Raw genomic sequence first — 17718 nt, forward strand, 5'->3', positions numbered from 1 at the left:
TCTGGAGCACAGGCTCAGTGGTTACAGCGATCGGGCTTAGTTGCTCCGTGGCATGTGGAATCTTCCCGAATCAGGGATGGAACCTGTGTCTCCTGCATTGGCAGGTGGACTCTACCACTGAGCCACCAGGAAAGCCCCGTGTATAATTTTATTTTAAATTGATTTCCTTTTATGTCTCTTTTACATTTCAAGGAGGGCATTTGATCCAATTGTTTGGAAACTATGTGATCAATTCATACAATGTAGTTTATACTGTAGTAAGTACTTTGTCATCTATTATCTCATTTGATCTTCTCCCCAACTCTAGGTGGAGTCCTAAAGAACCCACCTCCCAATGCAGGAGGCATGGGTTCGATCCCTGGGTCGGGAAGATCCCCTGGAGGAGGGCATGGCAACTCACTCCAGTATTCTTGCCTGGAGAATCCCCTGGACAGAGGAGCCTGGTGGGCTGCAGTCCATGGGTTGCAAAGAGTGAGACACAGCTGAAGCGACTTGGCACAAATGCCAACTCTATGAGGTAGATACAGTTACTATCACCCTCAGTTTACAGAGGGGAAAACAGAGGCTCAGAGAGGTAAATTGACTTGTCCAGGGTCATACAGGAAGTAGTGGATCAAGGGTTTAAATCCAAGGCATCTGGCTCCAGAATCGGTTTAACCATTCTGCTAGTCTCCCTCTCAGGAGAGGGAGATTACCTAGGGACCCCCAGTTCAGGATGTTAAGGGGGGTTTCCAGGATATTTTTTATATTTAAAAAAAAAAGGAGGGTTGAGTGTGATCAGTGTGAGGATCAGTGACATGACACATGGTGGGTTATACCCTCTCCTGGATCATTCTTTACTCCATGTTCTGCCACCAGGGTCCTGAATCTGAGCCAGAAGTGGGTGGGGTGGGGCTCAGCTGTGTGGCCATGACCCCCAGCCCAGGAGGGGCATGTGGCAGAGGGCAGAGGGCAGGAGATGGATAAGGAAGCAGTCAGCCAGGTGAGGCCCTCAGTTCCCTTCGGGCCTTGACCACAAGCACTGTTTATGCCCAAACCCTGTCTCTTACCTCCTCCCCTCTGAGGGGCGGGGATCTCCTCCGTGGAAAACTACCCAGCTGGGCGAGCCCCAGTGAGAGAGGAGGCCAAGGGGGCTGGGACTCACGGGACCAGCTTTTCTCCCCCCGCCACCCCCCCAGCCCCCACCCCCACCCTGCTCTCGCTCTCGTGACTGATGCTTACTGGTCTGGGTTCTGGGAAAAGGCCAGATTGCATCAGACCGGGCCTGAGGGGCTGGAGCCAGACTGTGGGCTGAGGAGGAGACTTGGCTTTATAAATTGAGGCCAGTGAACTGGGAGGTGTCAGCAAACCAGACACAAACAAAGCTTTAGAAGACGGGAGAGGGAGAGACAGACAGATAAACATTATGGCCACCTTCCCAAGAGCAGCCAGCCCGTCCAGGCAGCCCCCAGGCCCAGAGGATGAAGATGCCGTCCTAGACGAGTACGACCTCTACAGCCTGGCTCATTCTTACCCGGGTAAGGCCTGGCCCCGCCACCTTCCGGATCCTTTCATTTCCAATGCCCACCCTCACAAGTGGACTGAAGCCCACCTCCCCAAACTAGGATCCCTCCTTGGGCTCCTGCCCACTCATCACCCTTCTCCAGCCTGTTTCTTTGACCCCTGGAGTCACCCCCTTCCCCGCAACCCCTCATGCAGTGAGCGCTGTCCTACTCAGCCTTGGGCCCTCACACACTTCTAGAATTTTGGAGATCACGAGGGAGGGGGGAAGTCCCTCAATCCACAGATGCGGAAGCAGGGACAAAGACTGCCCTAAATCTATGTGGTGACGATCCCCGGCCTCCCGACTTTAACCCAAGCTTTTTCCACCCCTGCCCTCCGTACCCCCTGAGCCTCACACCTCTGCCCACCTCACCACGGACTCTCGCCTCATTTCCCAGGAGTGGGAGGCCGGAAAGGTCGCAGCAAGAGAGAAGCCGCCATCAACACCAACCGCCACAGCCCTGGTGGGCACGAGAGGAAGCTGGTGACCAAGCTTCAGAACACGGAGCGGAAAAAGCGAGGGGCACGGCCCTGAGACAGGACTGGAGGTAAGGAGTCAGGGGCCCCCAGCACCTGTACAGGTCCCTCTGCCTGGTCGGGACAGACCTGAATGTGCAAGGTTGAGTGGGGAGGAGGGAGCCAAGAATTGTTGTCTCAACATAGAATAAAATGAGACATACGTTTGAGTTGCCTAGTGACCAGAGCAACAAAGGGAGAAACGGACCCTTTGCAAGTGGAGCAACATTTGATTTACAGACAGGAAAACTGAGGCCCAGAGAGGGTAGGGTCTTTCTCTGGAGTCATGGAGCAAGTGAACAGGAGAGGCAGAACTAGAACCCAGGCTTTTGGATGTTTCACCTGCTGCTTTCCTTCCCCCAGATGAGGCCAGAGGACGGACACCCACAGCAATGGAAATAGGACTGAGGAAGAGCCAGCCCCTGGGGGCGGGATCCAGGCCTGCTTGCCCCACCCCAACCCCAGGACTTAACCCCACCTGACTGAGACTCCGGGGGCACCACGGAGGAAGCACCCCTGGCCCCAGAGAAAGGACAAGATGAGAAGCAAGAGGCAGAGCATAGACAGAGGCAGAGTCAAGAAGGTACCTCCCCGCAAAAAGAAAGAAGAAACCGGAGCTCCCCAGGCTGACGGTGACAATAAACAAAGTGTAGCAGCTGCCGACTGTCTGTGTGTGGTGTGTTTTTCTTCTCTCTCTCTTTGTGTGGCTTTTTGGGTGCACACTTCTGCCTGCAAGTGTCTGCATTTGCATGAACCAATGAGAGCATTTTGGTGAGTGTTTGTTTTGGGCTATGTGTCTGGTAGGGGTGTTTCTAATTTTGTATGGGCGTAGAGGTGAGCATTTTTTTTTTTTTCTTTTGGTATATATGTGTTTGGGTGCATTTGTTTCTGTGGTTTCTCATGAGGTGTATGAGAATTTCCTCTGTTTCTTTGAGATGCTGCCCATGAAACAAGCCCCCTTCTCAGCTCCTCTCCATTTTTGGAACAACAAACTTGTTGTTTATGTCGTCTTCATATCAAACCACCTCTTGAAGTGAATATTATTTATTGGTGCCATCTGCAAAATGGCAAAAAGTGGGATTTAAAACATTTAGGGACTTGCCCCAAGTTACTCATGGCTCAAATTCAAGGATTCTTATTGTCCTCAAGTGTGAGGTAGGTCCCTTTGCCAAGGGGGCCGCCAGGACAGTGTTCTGGAAAGTCAGGTGAGCAGGAAAATTCTTATCCAGTGTTATCAGTCTTAGAGTCAGACTTCCAGAAAAAATGTGGAGTAAGTAAGAGGCATGCTGGGAGCTGGTAGGGTATGTTGATTGAGAAAGAGACTCAGGCTGCTGTAATGAAGACTCGAACAAAGCAGGATAGAAAGTTCTCTCTGTGTCACAAAGCAGTTCCAAGGGTTGGTACTCTGGGGTTAAAGTGGCAGCTCCATCGTGTCAGGGATTTCAGTTACTTCTGGCTCATTTTTCAGCCACTTTTCAAACATGGCTACCACTCTGCACTCCAACCTAGCTGCTCCAGTACCTGCCATTTCATCTGCATTCAGCTTATGTAAACAGAGTGGGAAAGGGACTGGTGGAGGCCACAATAATATATTTTTAAGGCCATAACCTAAAAGCAGAACAAATTGCATCTGCTCAGAAGTTAAACATATCACTACACCCAACTACAGGAGAGGTTGGGACATGTAGTATATAACTACTTAGCCACGTGCTAGCCCAAACTGGGGGAGAGTTTTATTATTAAAAGAAGTAGGAGAGGGACTTCTCTGGGGTCCAGGGGCTAAGACTCTGCGCTCCCAATGCAGGCAGCTTGGGTTTGATCCATGATCAGGAAACTAGATCCCACGTGCTGCAACTAAGACACAAATAAATATTTAAAAAAGAAGAAGAAGCAGGAGAGAGTGAATATTAGAAGAAACTAGCAAGCAATAAGGGGTACAGGATGGAAAAAAACCCCTCGGTCCGGCCCTGAGCATAGCCTTTATCCTTTTCTCCTGTCCGCTGCATTTAAACCCTGGGTTGCAAAACTTGGAATCAATTGTTCTCAGGGACCCAAGAATATGAACAAAGGAATAAGGCAGCAGTTGGAGCGGAAACAGATGCACAGCAGATTAAGACCAGCTTGAACCTTTAAGAACCTTTATCCATTAGGCTCCCTTGAGTTGCCTAATAACTCTTCTAGAATCTCTGACCTGAGAAGAACTTTAAAAGATATCTTTCCTGGTGGTCCAGTGGCTAAGACTCTGCACTCCCAGTGCAGAGGACCCAGGCTCAATCTCTGGTTGTGGAACTAGATCCCACTTGCCACAACTAAAGGTCCCACGTGCTGTAATGAAGATTGAAGATCCTGTGTGCTGCAGCCAAATAAATTCCTTTTAAAAAGGCATCTAGTCCAACCTTGTCCCCAACTAGGGATGGAGCCAGCACCTCCTGCTTTGGAAGCACAGAGTCAACTGCTGGCCTGCCAGGAAAGCCCCCAGAGTTATTCCTTAATGTGAGCTGAAATCTGACTCCTACCTGCCCCTTGAGCAAGCGTCTGTTTTCTGGTCCCTTCTATCTGAGATGCTTTTATTCTCACCAATCCTGTAAGGCTCAGCTCTTCAAAGTCTTCTATTTGCCTTCAACCACTTGACTCCTTGCCTCCAAGGTAAGCAAGCCTGTGCCCAGAATCTCAGTCATTTTGACATTTAGCTCCTTCAGATTTCCCTTCAAACCCCTCTTTCCATGACAGATTATTGATTCATTCATTTAATACTTATTGGATGCCTACCATATTACCAGGACCTGGTTGAAGGTACGCCCTGGGAGGAGGGACAAACGACCCTCGTAGGATTGGAACCAGGCCTTAGGGTCGGTTTCATTTCTTGGACTCAGGAGTCAAATGGCAGGAGCAGCACTTGGCAGTAGCTCTCTGCCTAGGATAGATCTGATGTGTCAGCTTCAGAAGAGCATAGCAACAGCTCCCATGCATTGGGATACTACTCTTGTGATGCATGTTTTACAGGTACTGCCCCATTTAATCCTCACAATAACTCAGTAGGCATAGTATTATGTGCTCAGTTGCTTACACATGTTCAACTCTTTGCAATCCCTTGGACTGTACCCTACCAGGCTTCTCTGTCCATGGGATTTTCCAGGCAGGACTACTGTTGTGGGTTGCCATTTCCTCCTCCAGGGGATCTTCCTGACCCAGAGATCAAACCTGCATCCACAGGCAGATTCTTTATCACTGAGCCACCTGGAAGCCAGGTAGAGTATTACTGATTCCATTTTACAGACCAGAAAACCAAAGTTTCTGTAAAAGAGAAGTAACTTCATCAAAGTCACACAGGCACAACCTGCAGAAGCTGAGACTTTTAAATCAGGTCTGTCTGATTTTCAAAGCCAGGTTTTTCTCTTTGTGACTACATGCCTGAGAAGAACTGACTATGAGGAATCCTAGATGCTAGTTAATTTCTGGTCAATTACTCGGGTCTGAGCCTGTTTCCTTCCTCTGTCAATTGCTGAGACTATCCTGTCTTCTTTCAGCTTCAAAGGAGAAAATAGGCTGGGAAGGGTTGTGTCTCGCTGGGTGTGGTCACTCCCCAGGTAATGGATCCTTTGATCCACACTTGCCAGGAGGCCCCACACAGGACCCTTCATACAACTCCTGGTCCCACCCTTCCCTGGCACAGCCTCTGCCTGGGAGGTTCCAGGAACCAGATAATTCTTGGACTTATAGGATGGGCCTGGGGGGAGTGCAGGAGGGTGGAACTGGCTTAAACGCACAGGGGGACTGGGGATCCAATCAGGACAAGAACCCTCCGGAACCTCCCTCTTCCCTTCCACTCCTTTCTTCATCTTCTCCTGCTTGTATGTAATACCTGTTTCCCCAGTTTCTTGGGTTCCTTCTGAGAACTGGAGAGTTGACTGACCTCTCTTTCTTCCTCAGGGGCTTATGGAAATTTCCAGGTAGGTTGCTACACTTCAAAGGATTCCCAGCTCCTTGCAGAGAATCTGGAAAGACACTGTGGGGCTTGTATTTGCTTGTCCTTGTCTGTCCACTCCTTTCTCTAAAGGCCAGCACTCAGATATGTATATCTTTTTAATTCAGGATCACCCGAAGTTGATTTTAAATGAGCACTTTAAAGTTTTTTTTTTTTAATTTTTTGTTGCTGTGGGCAGCCTTTCTCTAGTTGTGGTACGTGGGCTTCTCATTGCAGTGACTCCTCCTGTAGCGGAGCGCAGGCTTTAGGGTGCAGGGGCTTCAGCAGTTGCCGTACTCACGCTTAGTTGCCCCGCAGCATGTGGGATCTTCCTGGACTAGGGATTGAACCTGTGTCCACTGCATTGACAGGCAGATTCCTAACCCCTGGACCACCAAGGAAGTTCCACTTTTAAAAAAGTAATTATTTTAAAAATTTATTTGGCTACGCTGGGTCTTAGTTGTGGCTTGTGGAATCTTTTTTAGTTGAGGCACGGGAGATCTAATTTCCTGACCAAGGCTGGAACAGGGGCCCTCTGCATTGTGAATGTGGACTCTTAACCGCTGGACTGCCAGGGAAGTCCCTCAAGTAGCATGTTTTAAAAGTGGTTCTATTAATAATAATAACAGTCCTAGTCCTAGATACCGTTATTGATGAACTGTCTCAGGGTTTTCCCAGCTTTACCTTTCACAGTTTTGTGATTTCTGCCTTATGGGCATGCAAGCTACACCATTATTTACTAAGCATTTAAAAAATTACCTTCTTACTTTTTTACTCAAATATATTTAAAAGGAAACTACATAACTTTCAAAAATGGAAGCCCACAATCACTTGTCATAGTTAGAATATAACTGTAAAAAGAAATACCTAACCATAATTTTAAGTCCACCTGAGTATTACCTATGACAACTTTGTGTATTGAGTCATAAGTGTCCACACTTGGAGGAAAAATATCAGTTGTTCATGAACCAGACACTGTGCCAGGAACTTTGCATACATGGGAGACGGCCTCATTGTAATCACCCGGAAATTGAAGAAAATACTGATTCCTGGCTCCTTCTCCCAGAGATTCTGATTTCTTTGGCCTGAAGTGCAGCTTGGGCTCTGGGACTTGGAACAGTGAGTCAGAAAGAGAAAAACAAATATGATCTACTAATGCATATATGTGGAATCTAGAAAAATGGTGCAGAAGAACCTATTGGCAGGGCAGGAATAAATATGCAGACGTAGAGAATGAACGTGTGGACACTGGTCGGGGGACAGCGGAGGTGGGAAGAACTGAGAGATTGGAATTGACATAAAGACACTGCTGTGTGTGAAACATAGCTAGTGGGAACCTGTTGTATGGCACAGGGAGCTCAGCTCCATGCTGTGAGGACCTAGATGGGTGTGATGAGGGTGGAGAGGGAGGTTCAAGATGGAGGGGATATATGTATACGTAGTGCCAATTCACTTTGTTGTACAGCAGAAACTAACAGAACATTGTAAATCAACTCTACCCCAATTAAAAAAAAAGAGAGAGATTCAAACATGCAGTGAAGTTTGAGAACTATATTTACCAAAGATGATCGTAGCCAGATCCCACCCCACAAGCTCTTCTGACAGTACGGCCTTGATGCTCCCTCCATCAACTGGGGGATATAGGACTCTTTTCCTTCCGAACACACGATGACCTCTGTGACCGCCATGACTGATAGACCGTGGCGGAAGTGGTATTTCCTGAAACACCAAGTGCTTGTACCTTGTTGTTGGTGGTTCCTGGACCCCAGCCACCCTGTTGTGAGGAAGTTCATGATAGCCCACGTGAAAGTCAACATAGAAAGTCATGTGTTATTAGTGGTCTGACTTCTGGTACTGCGGAAGTCCCAACTGAAAGCCGTCTCCAGCCTCCAGACATGTGAGTGAAGGGAGCCTACAGAGGGTAGGGTCATCTTCAGCAACTGAATCTTCTCAGATGAGGCCTGAGATATAGTGCAGTAGAGACAAGCCACCTCCAACTCCTGATCCACAGAATATCTGGGTGCATAACCAAATAGCTGTTTGATACCATTATGTTTGGGGATGGTTTGTTGTTAGACCAGCCTTACTTCGAGTTTCCCCAGATCCATTCCAGATCCTGCCTGCAAACTTGGCTGTGACCTGGGACAAGTGATTATTTACCCTGTATCTTAATTTTCTCTACTGCAAACATTCACCTCCCAGAATGGTGTGGTGTGTTTTTTTGTTTGTTTGATTGACTTATTTTTGGCCAAGCCTTTAGAGTTTGGGGATCCTAGTTCCCCAACCAGGGATGGAACCCGTGGCCCCTGCAGTGGAAGCATGGAGTCTTAACCACTGAATCACCAGGAAGTCACCAGAATTGTGCTTTTATTGTTTTTTTCTTTTGCTGCTTGAGGGACCTTAGTTCCCTGACCAGGGACTGAACACTGGCCCCTGGCAACAAAAGCAGTAAAAGGATGGAGTCCTAACCACTGGGCCACCCAGGGAATACCCACCTCCTGAAATGGTTTGAGGATGCAAGGAAACTGTTTTTCAAGCACTTCATAGGGTACCCAAAAAAGATCTTAAGAAGGCAGCAAAGTGACAGCTGACAGCACGGGCTCCGGCCCAGACTGTGGGTTCAAGTCCCAGCTCGCTCACCATCTCTGTCTGATCTTGGTCCAGTTATTTGACCTTTCTATGCCTCCATTTCCCCATATGGGAAGTAAGAGTGCTGATAACATTCAACATAGCATTATGGCTGTGACTGGGTTAATGTGAAATACATAGTAAACATCATGTGAGCTATTAAAACAAGGGAACAGCCAACATAGCTCAGGTGTGCAAGAAATGAGATCTGAATTGATATTTCCTGTTCCTTTTCTGCCGGTGGCAGGTCTTTGAAGGGGTCAGTTTGCCATTTTTCCACTCCTTTTCCCAGGGCTCCCCAGGAGCAGAGTTGAGAAGCGGCATGAATCCTCTTGGCCTTGACATCCCCTGGGTACATTGGAATCCGCCAAGACGTTCCCCCCTCTGCCTTCTTGTCCTTTCTGTCTGTTCTTTACTGTCAGCCACACATCGCCTGCTCTTGTCTGTGTTCTCTGGGCCACCTCCCGCAGCCTTTGTGTCACACTGGGGTGCAGGGGCACTGCTGGGGTCTGTCCACCTGGAAAAGGGGGTACAGTTCCTTCCGTACCTCAGATCTCACCGAACTCTTCAGAACAGTGTGGTCAGAAGAATCCTTTCTCAAGGACATGTCTGTTCAAAGATCTCCCTCTGTCCTTTCCAAATTGCCTCCTTCTTCCTTAACTTGGGGAGTATTTTATTTTATCTTTGGCTGTGTTGGGTCTTCACTGTGGCACACAGGGTTCTCTAGCTATAGCACATGGGCTTAGTTGCCCCATCTCATAGCAGATCTTAGTTCCCTGACCAGAGATCAAACCCATGTCCCCTGCATTGGAAGGTGGGTTCTTAATCACTGGACCACCAGGGAAGTATTTTAAAATTTGCCCACTCCCCACCCCATCCACCCTGCTCTTGTGTCCTCATGATTCTCTGTGCCTTGAGTCCCCTGTGTTACTAGCTTAGTCATGTCTGACTCTTTGCAACCCCATGGACTGCAGCCCGCAAGGCTCCTCTGTCTGTGGGATTCTCCAGGGGAAAAGAGTGGATTGTCAGTCTCTTCTCTAGGGGATCTTCCCGATTCAGGGATCGAACCCGGGTATCCTGCATTGCAGGCAGATTCTTTACCATCTGAGCCACCAGGGTTCCACCATGAGTCCCCTAAGGCTGTTGAAGTAAAAAGGAAACTTCAATGACATCCCTTCCCTGTAGCCATGAAAGTCCACACTGATTAAACAGTGATGGGATGAGCATAAAAAGAAGAGGAAGAAAACTCCACCTGGGTTTGAGGAAAAGAAATGTCTACAATCGCAGTGACTTTTATTATCACAGTGAATATTTACCAAAGTCCTGTGGGAGGGAAAGGATCTGGGTCATGGGTTCACCAACTGTCACGGGCTGAGCCAGGAGGAGACCAGGTGTGCTAACACCCACACCCAAGCTTTCTAGAGAATTCTGTGGTCTTCAGGGAGCCCAGGGGGAGCAAGCTAAGAAGCAAGAGCACCTCACTCCCCCGAGGCCCTGTGCAAGCAGCCAGCCTGAAGAGAGGAGACTGCTCCCCAGAGGCTGGACCAGGAATCCAGGTCTCAGCCAACCAGAAGCACTTTCTTTTCTTTGTAAAACAAGGTTCTTTTTGCTTCTCTGAGAACAAAAGCAGCTGATGCTGTGGAGGCGCTATGGTAAAGAAACTGCCTGCCAATGGAGGAGACCGGGAGAAATGGATTTGATCCCTGGGTGGGGAAGATCCCCTGGAGGAGGGCACAGCAACCCATTCCAGTATTCTTGCCTGGAGAATCCCATGGACCGAGGAGCCTGGTGGGCTACAGTCCATGGGGCTGCAAAGAGTCGGACATGACTGAGCACTGACTTAGCACACACCCATGCTGTGGAATCAGAAGATGAGTCCTCATCTCTTGTTCTGTCCTCTTGAGTGAACACATTCTCCTTCCAACTTTAGCAAAACACTGGAGTTCTAAAATTAAGCACTTTGTGAAATGTTTGCACCAGCTCTGTGCAGCCTCGCCCTGTTATCTCTCTTTTGGAGAACAGTTGGGAGAGTTGTTAACTACTTAAGGAAAGATTTATTCCTCAGCAGATATTTCCTGAGCCAGGGAATATTCTAAAAGATACAGATACAGTGGTTAATCAGGTCTTTCTTTTTGGAACTTGTAGTGAGGGGCAGACAAACAAGAGAAAAAAAAACATGAATTTCAGTGTGGCTTGTCCCTGGTGGCTCAGACAGTAAAGAACTCACCTGCAACGCAGGAGACCCAGGTTTGATCCCTGGGTTGGGAAGACCCCTGGAGAAGGGAATGGTCCACTCCAGTATTCCTGCCTGGAGAATTCCATGGAGAGAGGAGCCTGGCGGGCTACAGGCCAAGGGGTCGCCACAAAGTGTCAGACACGACTGACCAACTAACACTTTCATTTCTGTGCAATTTAAAATACCTTGGTTCTTCCCTGGTGCCTCAGTGATAGAGAATCTGCTTTCCTATGCAGGAGACACAGGTTTAATCTCTGATTCAGCAAAATCTCACATGCCTCAGAGCAACTAAGCCCATATGCCACAACTTTTGAACCTGTGCTCTCGAGCCTGGGAGCTGCAGCTACTGAACCCTGGTGTGGGACTTCCTTTGTGATCCAGTAGTTAACGCTCTCTGCTTGGGAGTGGCATTCTAGGGCCTCAAACACCTGTGCCTTAGCATCAGTGTCCTCTGGTTCCTCTGCTTCAGAGCTGGTACCTGGCACTAAGTAGGTGCCTATTAGGAGCACAGTAGTAGGTAATATTCTGTAATATTCACGAATCAATGCATCAGACATAGTCTTGATTAGGTGCTTCCCTGGTGGTCCAGTGATTGAGAATCCACCTGCTAATGCAGGGAACGTGCCTTCTATCCTCAGCCTGGGAAGATTCCACATGCTGTGGGGCAACTAAGCTTGTGTGCCACGACCACTGAGCCCACGTGCCTAGAGCCTATGCTTCGAGACAAGAGAAACCACCGCAATTTGATGCCCTCACGTCGCAACTAGAGAGTAGCCCCCGATCACCACAACTAGAGAAAGCCTGAGTGCAGCAACAAAGACCCAGTGCAGCCGAAAATAAATTAAATATATATTTATAAACTGTGAGCGTGTCCCACTTCTGGGAAGTGAACTGTCCACTCACCAAGGGGCTCCAAGTGCAGTGCTCAGGATTAAGTAACACACACAGCAGTCAGGGGTGGGAGAGACCTCATGGCAACTGCCAGGTGAGGGGCCCAGGGCTGGCATGGGGCCCAGGGTCAGCCTCAGAAGGTAGGGCTGCTGGACGACCTGGTGTCGGCCCAGGGCCCGCTGTCTCTCTCAGACACCTAGCAGCGCCTGGCCCAGGGCTCAGCCCAGAGTCAATCTTCACTCCAAGTTCTCTCCATAGGGAGGCTTGATGAAACCTCACCCAAGCTAGGAAGTGAGTCCCAACCAGTGGTGCTCAGATCCAAGGTTGTCCACACTGTGGCCCAGGGCCTGCTTGGAGGGCTGTCTCCCAGACCCCTCTGCTTCAGGCCCAGACTGTGCTCCAGAGAGGCACGTCTCTGGCTACCAGGCTCCTTTGGCCTGGGGACCCCCATTTGCACTCCAAACCTGTCTGAACATCCTGAGCTCTAACTGCAGCCTCTTCTGTTCCTTCCTCACTCGCTCTCTCATTTTTCATATATTTAATTTTATTTATTTGTTTTTGGCCGTGTGCTGGGTCTCCATTACTGTACAGGCTTTTCTCTAGTTGCAGCGAGCAGGGACTACTCTTGGTTGCAGTGTGCAGGCTTCTGGTTGCTGTGGCTTCTCTAGTTGTGGAGCACGGACTCTAGGTGCCTGGGCTTCAGTAGTTGCGGCACGTGGGCTCAATAGTTGCGGTTTCCGGGCTCTGGAGCACAGGCTCAGCCGTTGTGGTGCACAGATTCAGCAGCTCCAAGACATGTGGGATCTTCCCAGACCAGGGATCGAACCTATATTTCCTGCACTGGCAGGTGAATTCCTTAACCACTGAGCCACCAGGGAAGCCCTCTTCCTCACTCTCTTCTTGCAACTCTTTAGCCTTTCTTTGCCCATTGATAACAACCATCCCAGAGTATTTATTAATGACAACTAGTGTTTCCTACGGAGAAGGCAATGGCACCCCACTCCAGTACTCTTGCCTGGAAAATCCCATGTATGGAAGAGCCTGGTAGGCTGCAGTCCATGGGGTCACTAAGAGTCGGACACGACTGAGCGACTTCACTTTCACTTTTCACTTTGCTGCATTGGAGAAGGAAATGGCAACCCACTCCAGTGTTCTTGCCTGGAGAATCCCAGGGACGGTGGAGCCTGATGGGCTGCCATCTATGGGGTCGCACAGAGTTGGACACGACTGAAGCGACTTAGCAACAAGTGTTTCCTAAGAGCTTGTGGAGCAGGCCTTGGACTACCACTAAGAGCTAGAACCTACAGCTTTACTATGTGCCAATCCCCCTTCTAAGCACTTTACAAACAATAGCTCGTTGAATCCTCTAAATAGTCTTATGACTTTGGATTATTTTCCTCATTTTGTTTTCCTTTGGGCTGCTCTGGGTCTTTGTTGTGGTGCGGGCTATTTCTAGTTGCCACGTGGCCTTCTGTTGCTGCTGCACAAGGGCCTCTCCCGGCAGTGGGCAGGCTTCTCTTGGGAAGCAGAGGCTCCATAGCTTGAGGCTCAGCAGCAGTGGAGTTCATGCTTCTCTAGATGCCCCAAGACATGTGGGATCTCAGTTTCCTGAGCAGTAATTGAACCCATGTCCCCTGCATTGGAAGGCAGATTCTTAACCAGTGGACCACCAGCGAAGTCCCCTTTCCTCACATTAGAGATGATGAACCATGATGAACCTAGGCACAGAGAGGTTACATAACTTGCTTAAGATCACACAGCTGCTCAGCGGCAGTGCCAGGCATTTATGTATATAATCGTCACCGCTGTCGCAGCTGGCTGGCAGGAGTAGCGTCCCCACTTGGTAGAGGAATCAAGCACAGGGAGGTTTCCTGCCTTCTCCAAGGTCACCCTGGAAACTCTTGGAGCTGCAAAAGGTCTGTCTGACGCCCCAGTGGAGTCCTGAGCCTTGAAACCCTCTACCTTCCTAATTTTGTCTTCTCATTTGGGCTGAGAGGTAGGCAGGGCTGGGATGGCGGGCCTCGTGTTCCTGATGGGGAAACTGAAGCCCAGCATGTTTGAGCAGAGAGGAGCGGGGACTTGCGTTGGGACTTTTCACCCCCAGCCTGGTGTTTTTTCTCTGCAGCCCTGACTCCTGGGCTTCAAACTCTTCCTTCCTGGCACTCAACAGAGCTGGCTTTCCCACCTCCTCACATTCCATGAAGCGCAATCTTCCTGCCCCTGTATTCATATGTCATTTTCATAGAATGTCCAGCGATGAAAGTCTTGTGGATGGTAAGGTGGCCCCTGCACCCCCTTTCTCTCAGCTCTCCCCACGTGCCTGCTGTGACCTAGAGAGTGCCCCTCTATGGGAGAAAAAAAAGAGGGACTGAGGGTGATAAGCCTTTTTTTCTTGCTAGACTTCCCCCGCCTAACCCCCAGGGTTGGTTGTCCCATAAGAGATGCACCCAAGGTGGGGGGGAGGGGGCGTGGCACCCAAGCCTCCTCACTGATGCCTTGAGCTCAGGGCAGGACGCTGCGACTCCAGTCGTGTCCAACTCTTTGCAACCCCACGGACTGTATCCTGCCAGGCTCCTCTGTCTATGGGGTTATCCTGGCAAGAATACTGGAATGGGTTGCCATTTTGTCCTCCAGGGGATCTTCCCGACCCATGGATCAAACCCACATCCCCTGCGTCTCCTGCATTGGCAGGCAAGTTCTTTTACCCCTGAGACACTGCAGGGGAAACTATAGATGTGGCGAGGAGCAAGGCGCATGCATACAAGGAGTGCAATGATCAGGGCTGGGATGTAGGACTTTATTCGCCTCTCATCTCGCGAGAGCTGATGGGTGCTGTGCTAGCCTCTGGGTCTTATCACTTGTGTTCTGGAGACAGCAGTGTGACCCCAGCTCCAACCTGGACTTACCTCCCCTCTCAGTCTTCCTGCCTTCACTGAAGACCATCTTGGTTTCACCAAGGGGTTAGTTCCAAACCTCGAAGCTGACATCATGGGGCCCAGGGATTCCCCTGGCCAGCCCAGGCTGAAAACGAGGGAATTGAGTTCCAGTCTTCATTCTGCCACTGATCTGCTCTGTAACCTTGAACAAGATTTCCCCGCCCTGATTCTGTCCTGATGTCACATCTGAGGCTTCTAACTTCTGCTTCCTGCACTCAGGATTCCCATGCAACCCCATGGAGTGCCCCACATGGTCAGAGCTGTAACAGGGCTTGGAAAATAATCAGAAAAATTGGCAGATGGTTCCTTTCTCTCTCTCTGTTTTTTAATCATCTGGGTTTTAATTTCTCTATGTAATCATAGTGGCAGCATTTGAAAATTGTTATCCCTTTTCAATGAGGAAACTGAGGTCCAGAGCAGGCTAGACTCACCTGAGGTCACCAGGAGGGTTAGCTGCACACCAGAGTCTACAGCTCTTTCCAGCAGTTGTTACCCCTCACCACATCCCTTCCATTTCCTGCTGGCCCCAGCCCAAGCCTCAGCCCACCAGCCAAGATCCACTTATGGAAGCTGATGCCCAGGTGGTAGACACAGGCCCATCCTTCAAGGATGTGGGCAGAGGCTGGCATGGCCTTCACTGGCCTTCTGGCTTTTTGCTAAGGATCTACTAAGATCTCTCGCAGGGCCAGTGCTCAGCAGCCCAGGTGGTTCCTTACCCGCTCAGCACCTGGCTGAAGCCTTGGCCAGACTGGGAGAAAGCTGGTTGTGAGACTCAGGGCTTTGCTGGTCCCAGACCTTCTGTTTCATCCTGGCAGTTTACAGTTCACCAGCCATAAGCAAAGCCTGGATTAGACACTGTTGGCAGAAGACAGATTGGTTCAATGATTTATTGAGAACCTGCTCTTGTTAGCTACTGAGGATGCATCAGTGCATAAAACAGGCAAAAATTCCCATCCTTGTGGAACCCATATTCTAGTGCCTGGAGATAGAACCAAAAAAAAAAAAAAAAGAGAGAGAGAGAGAGAAAATGTTCAATATCTAAAAACATTTGCTATCTAAAGTACTATGCAGAAAAGTAGTGCAGGGAAGGGAATAGAGAGTTCCAGGCACAGGGTCACCCTTTATCAGTGTAGTCAGTGAAGATCCTATTTGTGAAGGAGACATTTGTGCACAGTAGTAAGGAGAGAGTGAGCTTTGCACACATAAAGCAGAACAGCAAGTGCAAAGGTCCTGAGGCAGGATGTTCTAAGAGCCAGGAAGAGGTCAGTATGGCTGGAGAGGTATGAGTGAGGATAGAGTGGGCAAGACAAAGAAATGTGAGATATCCACTGGAGGCAAGGTTCATGGCAGGAAGGGATGAGCCATTCAGGGAAGAAAGCCCATGCTGAGGGGTCTGGGTACAGAAAAGGCTGGGGAAAGGGAACTCCAGAGAAGGCAGTGAGGGCATTCTAGGCTGAGAGACCAGCCTGTGCAAAGGCAAAGAAGCAATTGGCGGAGCAAGAAGAGGGCTGGAGGGAGGTGTGAGGCTGGAGGAGTCAGCTGCAGCCAGATTGAGAAGCAGCAAGGGCCGGGAGGTCCCTTGCTCAGGGAACACTGAGACGGTTGGGAAGGTCATGAGGTTGTGGTCAGAGAGTGGAAGATGGGGTTCGAGGTTTGAAAGGTAAAGTGGCTCTGGGTGATGGCAAAGAGTCAGGAGTGGCTGTGGTCGGGGAAGGGGCAGAGTGTCCATGCCTCCAGGACAATGGCAGGGCTGGGGGATGTGAGGAAGACCAGCCAGGGCCTTGTCAGCATCAGTCTCAGGATGGATGGGACCTGACAGGGAGGAGTATCAGTTGCCTGGGATGTGGGGGAACAGGCTGCCACCACTGGGGGGCGCTGCAAAGGAAACTGGTCCAGGATAGGCAGGTGCTAGCCGCTCTTTCCTTTCCTTCTCCTCCAGTGGCCTTCTGCATGGTTCCTCGGCCGGTGCTGATACTTCCCTGGGAGTTGGTCCCCAGTGGCCCTGTGCGTGCGCATGGCTGGGGAGGCAGGGTATAGGAAGGGGAAGCCCCTTTGGTTTCTGTAACACCCCCAGGGCCCAGCAGGGAAACCCCATGGGTCCTAAAAGGAAAGTGGCAGCAGTGGGCTTGGGGGAAGACCAAGAAACCCCATCTTCTCCTTGAAGATGGGAAATCCAGGGTGGGCCTGAGGGCGGGGCAGCGCTGGAAGGGAGATCTGTAACCAGCCCTGATAGCCATCTACAGAGCAGAAACACCAGAGCAATTCAGGGACCTGGCCGAGCCCTGATCCTGACCTCACCTGGCCATGGGCTGAGCCCTGACTCTGCTCATCCACTGAGCTCTTAACTCGGCCCAAGCCTGAGCCCTGACCTGAGTCACCCAAGCGGTCGGGATGTTGGCCGCAGACTGAAGTTTGTGCCCTGTCTGGTCTGAGCTCTGAGCCCAACCTTAACTGGTTTCACATAGGGCCCCCACATCATTGATAGCTCTGACCCCAAACACAGGCAGAACCAGGAAGTTGACCCCAGATGAAGTTCCGAGTCTGGCTCTAGACCAAGTCCTGAGTGCTAATCCTAGATCTGATCCTGGCTAAAGTCTGAGCTTGGCCCTGAATAAACCTGTTCTCATCCTGCCCTGACCCTGACTACAGACTGAACCCTTGACTCTGCCCAGACTGAGACCCTATTATCTCACACAAAACCCCATCCCAGCCACCCACTGAACACTGACCTCCCTGGCACTCCCTCCCTCAGCCATCTGGTAAACCAGCAGAGCATAAGGATGACTCAAAACCCCAAGTCCCCTCTAATGGGCAATCCCCTTACCTGGCCATCCATCTTTGGGAGGACAATGGACTGTGATGGCACTGGGATGATGGTGACAAAGAAGAGAAACAGGAGGGGGGCTGGAGTCTCTGGGACCTACCAGCAAGCAGAGTGGGGCGGCTCGCCTGAGTAGGGAAGTAAGGGGATGGCTGGACTGTAGAGTGCAGCAGGGAGTCAGGAG

The 17718-nt window shown here is 50.1% G+C and overlaps 1 protein-coding gene and 1 long non-coding RNA gene across 3 annotated transcripts; one reads left to right on the plus strand and one right to left on the minus strand.

The window, feature by feature from the left end:
- The first annotated feature begins 1279 nt into the window (after positions 1–1279).
- NUPR1 (nuclear protein 1, transcriptional regulator) lies at positions 1280–2718 on the plus strand. The gene is made up of 3 exons (XM_006070514.3): positions 1280–1517; positions 1941–2090; positions 2422–2718. The coding sequence occupies exons 1-2, from the start codon at positions 1406–1408 to the stop codon at positions 2075–2077; spliced, it is 249 nt and encodes an 82-aa protein (XP_006070576.1). The 5' UTR covers positions 1280–1405; the 3' UTR covers positions 2078–2090; positions 2422–2718.
- Positions 2719–7663: 4945 nt separating this feature from the next.
- On the minus strand, positions 7664–17709 carry LOC102409134. 2 transcript variants are annotated; one of them, XR_006548373.2, is made up of 4 exons: positions 17538–17709; positions 15430–15568; positions 14684–14798; positions 7664–7796 (listed from the first exon to the last, which is right to left on the minus strand). It is a non-coding gene; the product is annotated as an uncharacterized LOC102409134 (long non-coding RNA). The 2 variants fall into 2 exon arrangements; XR_003106322.2 differs by lacking the exon at positions 7664–7796 and having other exon boundaries at positions 14561–14798; positions 17538–17705.
- Between the last annotated feature and the right edge of the window lie 9 nt (positions 17710–17718).

Source organism: Bubalus bubalis, chromosome 24 (genome assembly GCF_019923935.1).
Source record: "Bubalus bubalis isolate 160015118507 breed Murrah chromosome 24, NDDB_SH_1, whole genome shotgun sequence".
NCBI lineage: Eukaryota > Metazoa > Chordata > Mammalia > Artiodactyla > Bovidae > Bubalus > Bubalus bubalis.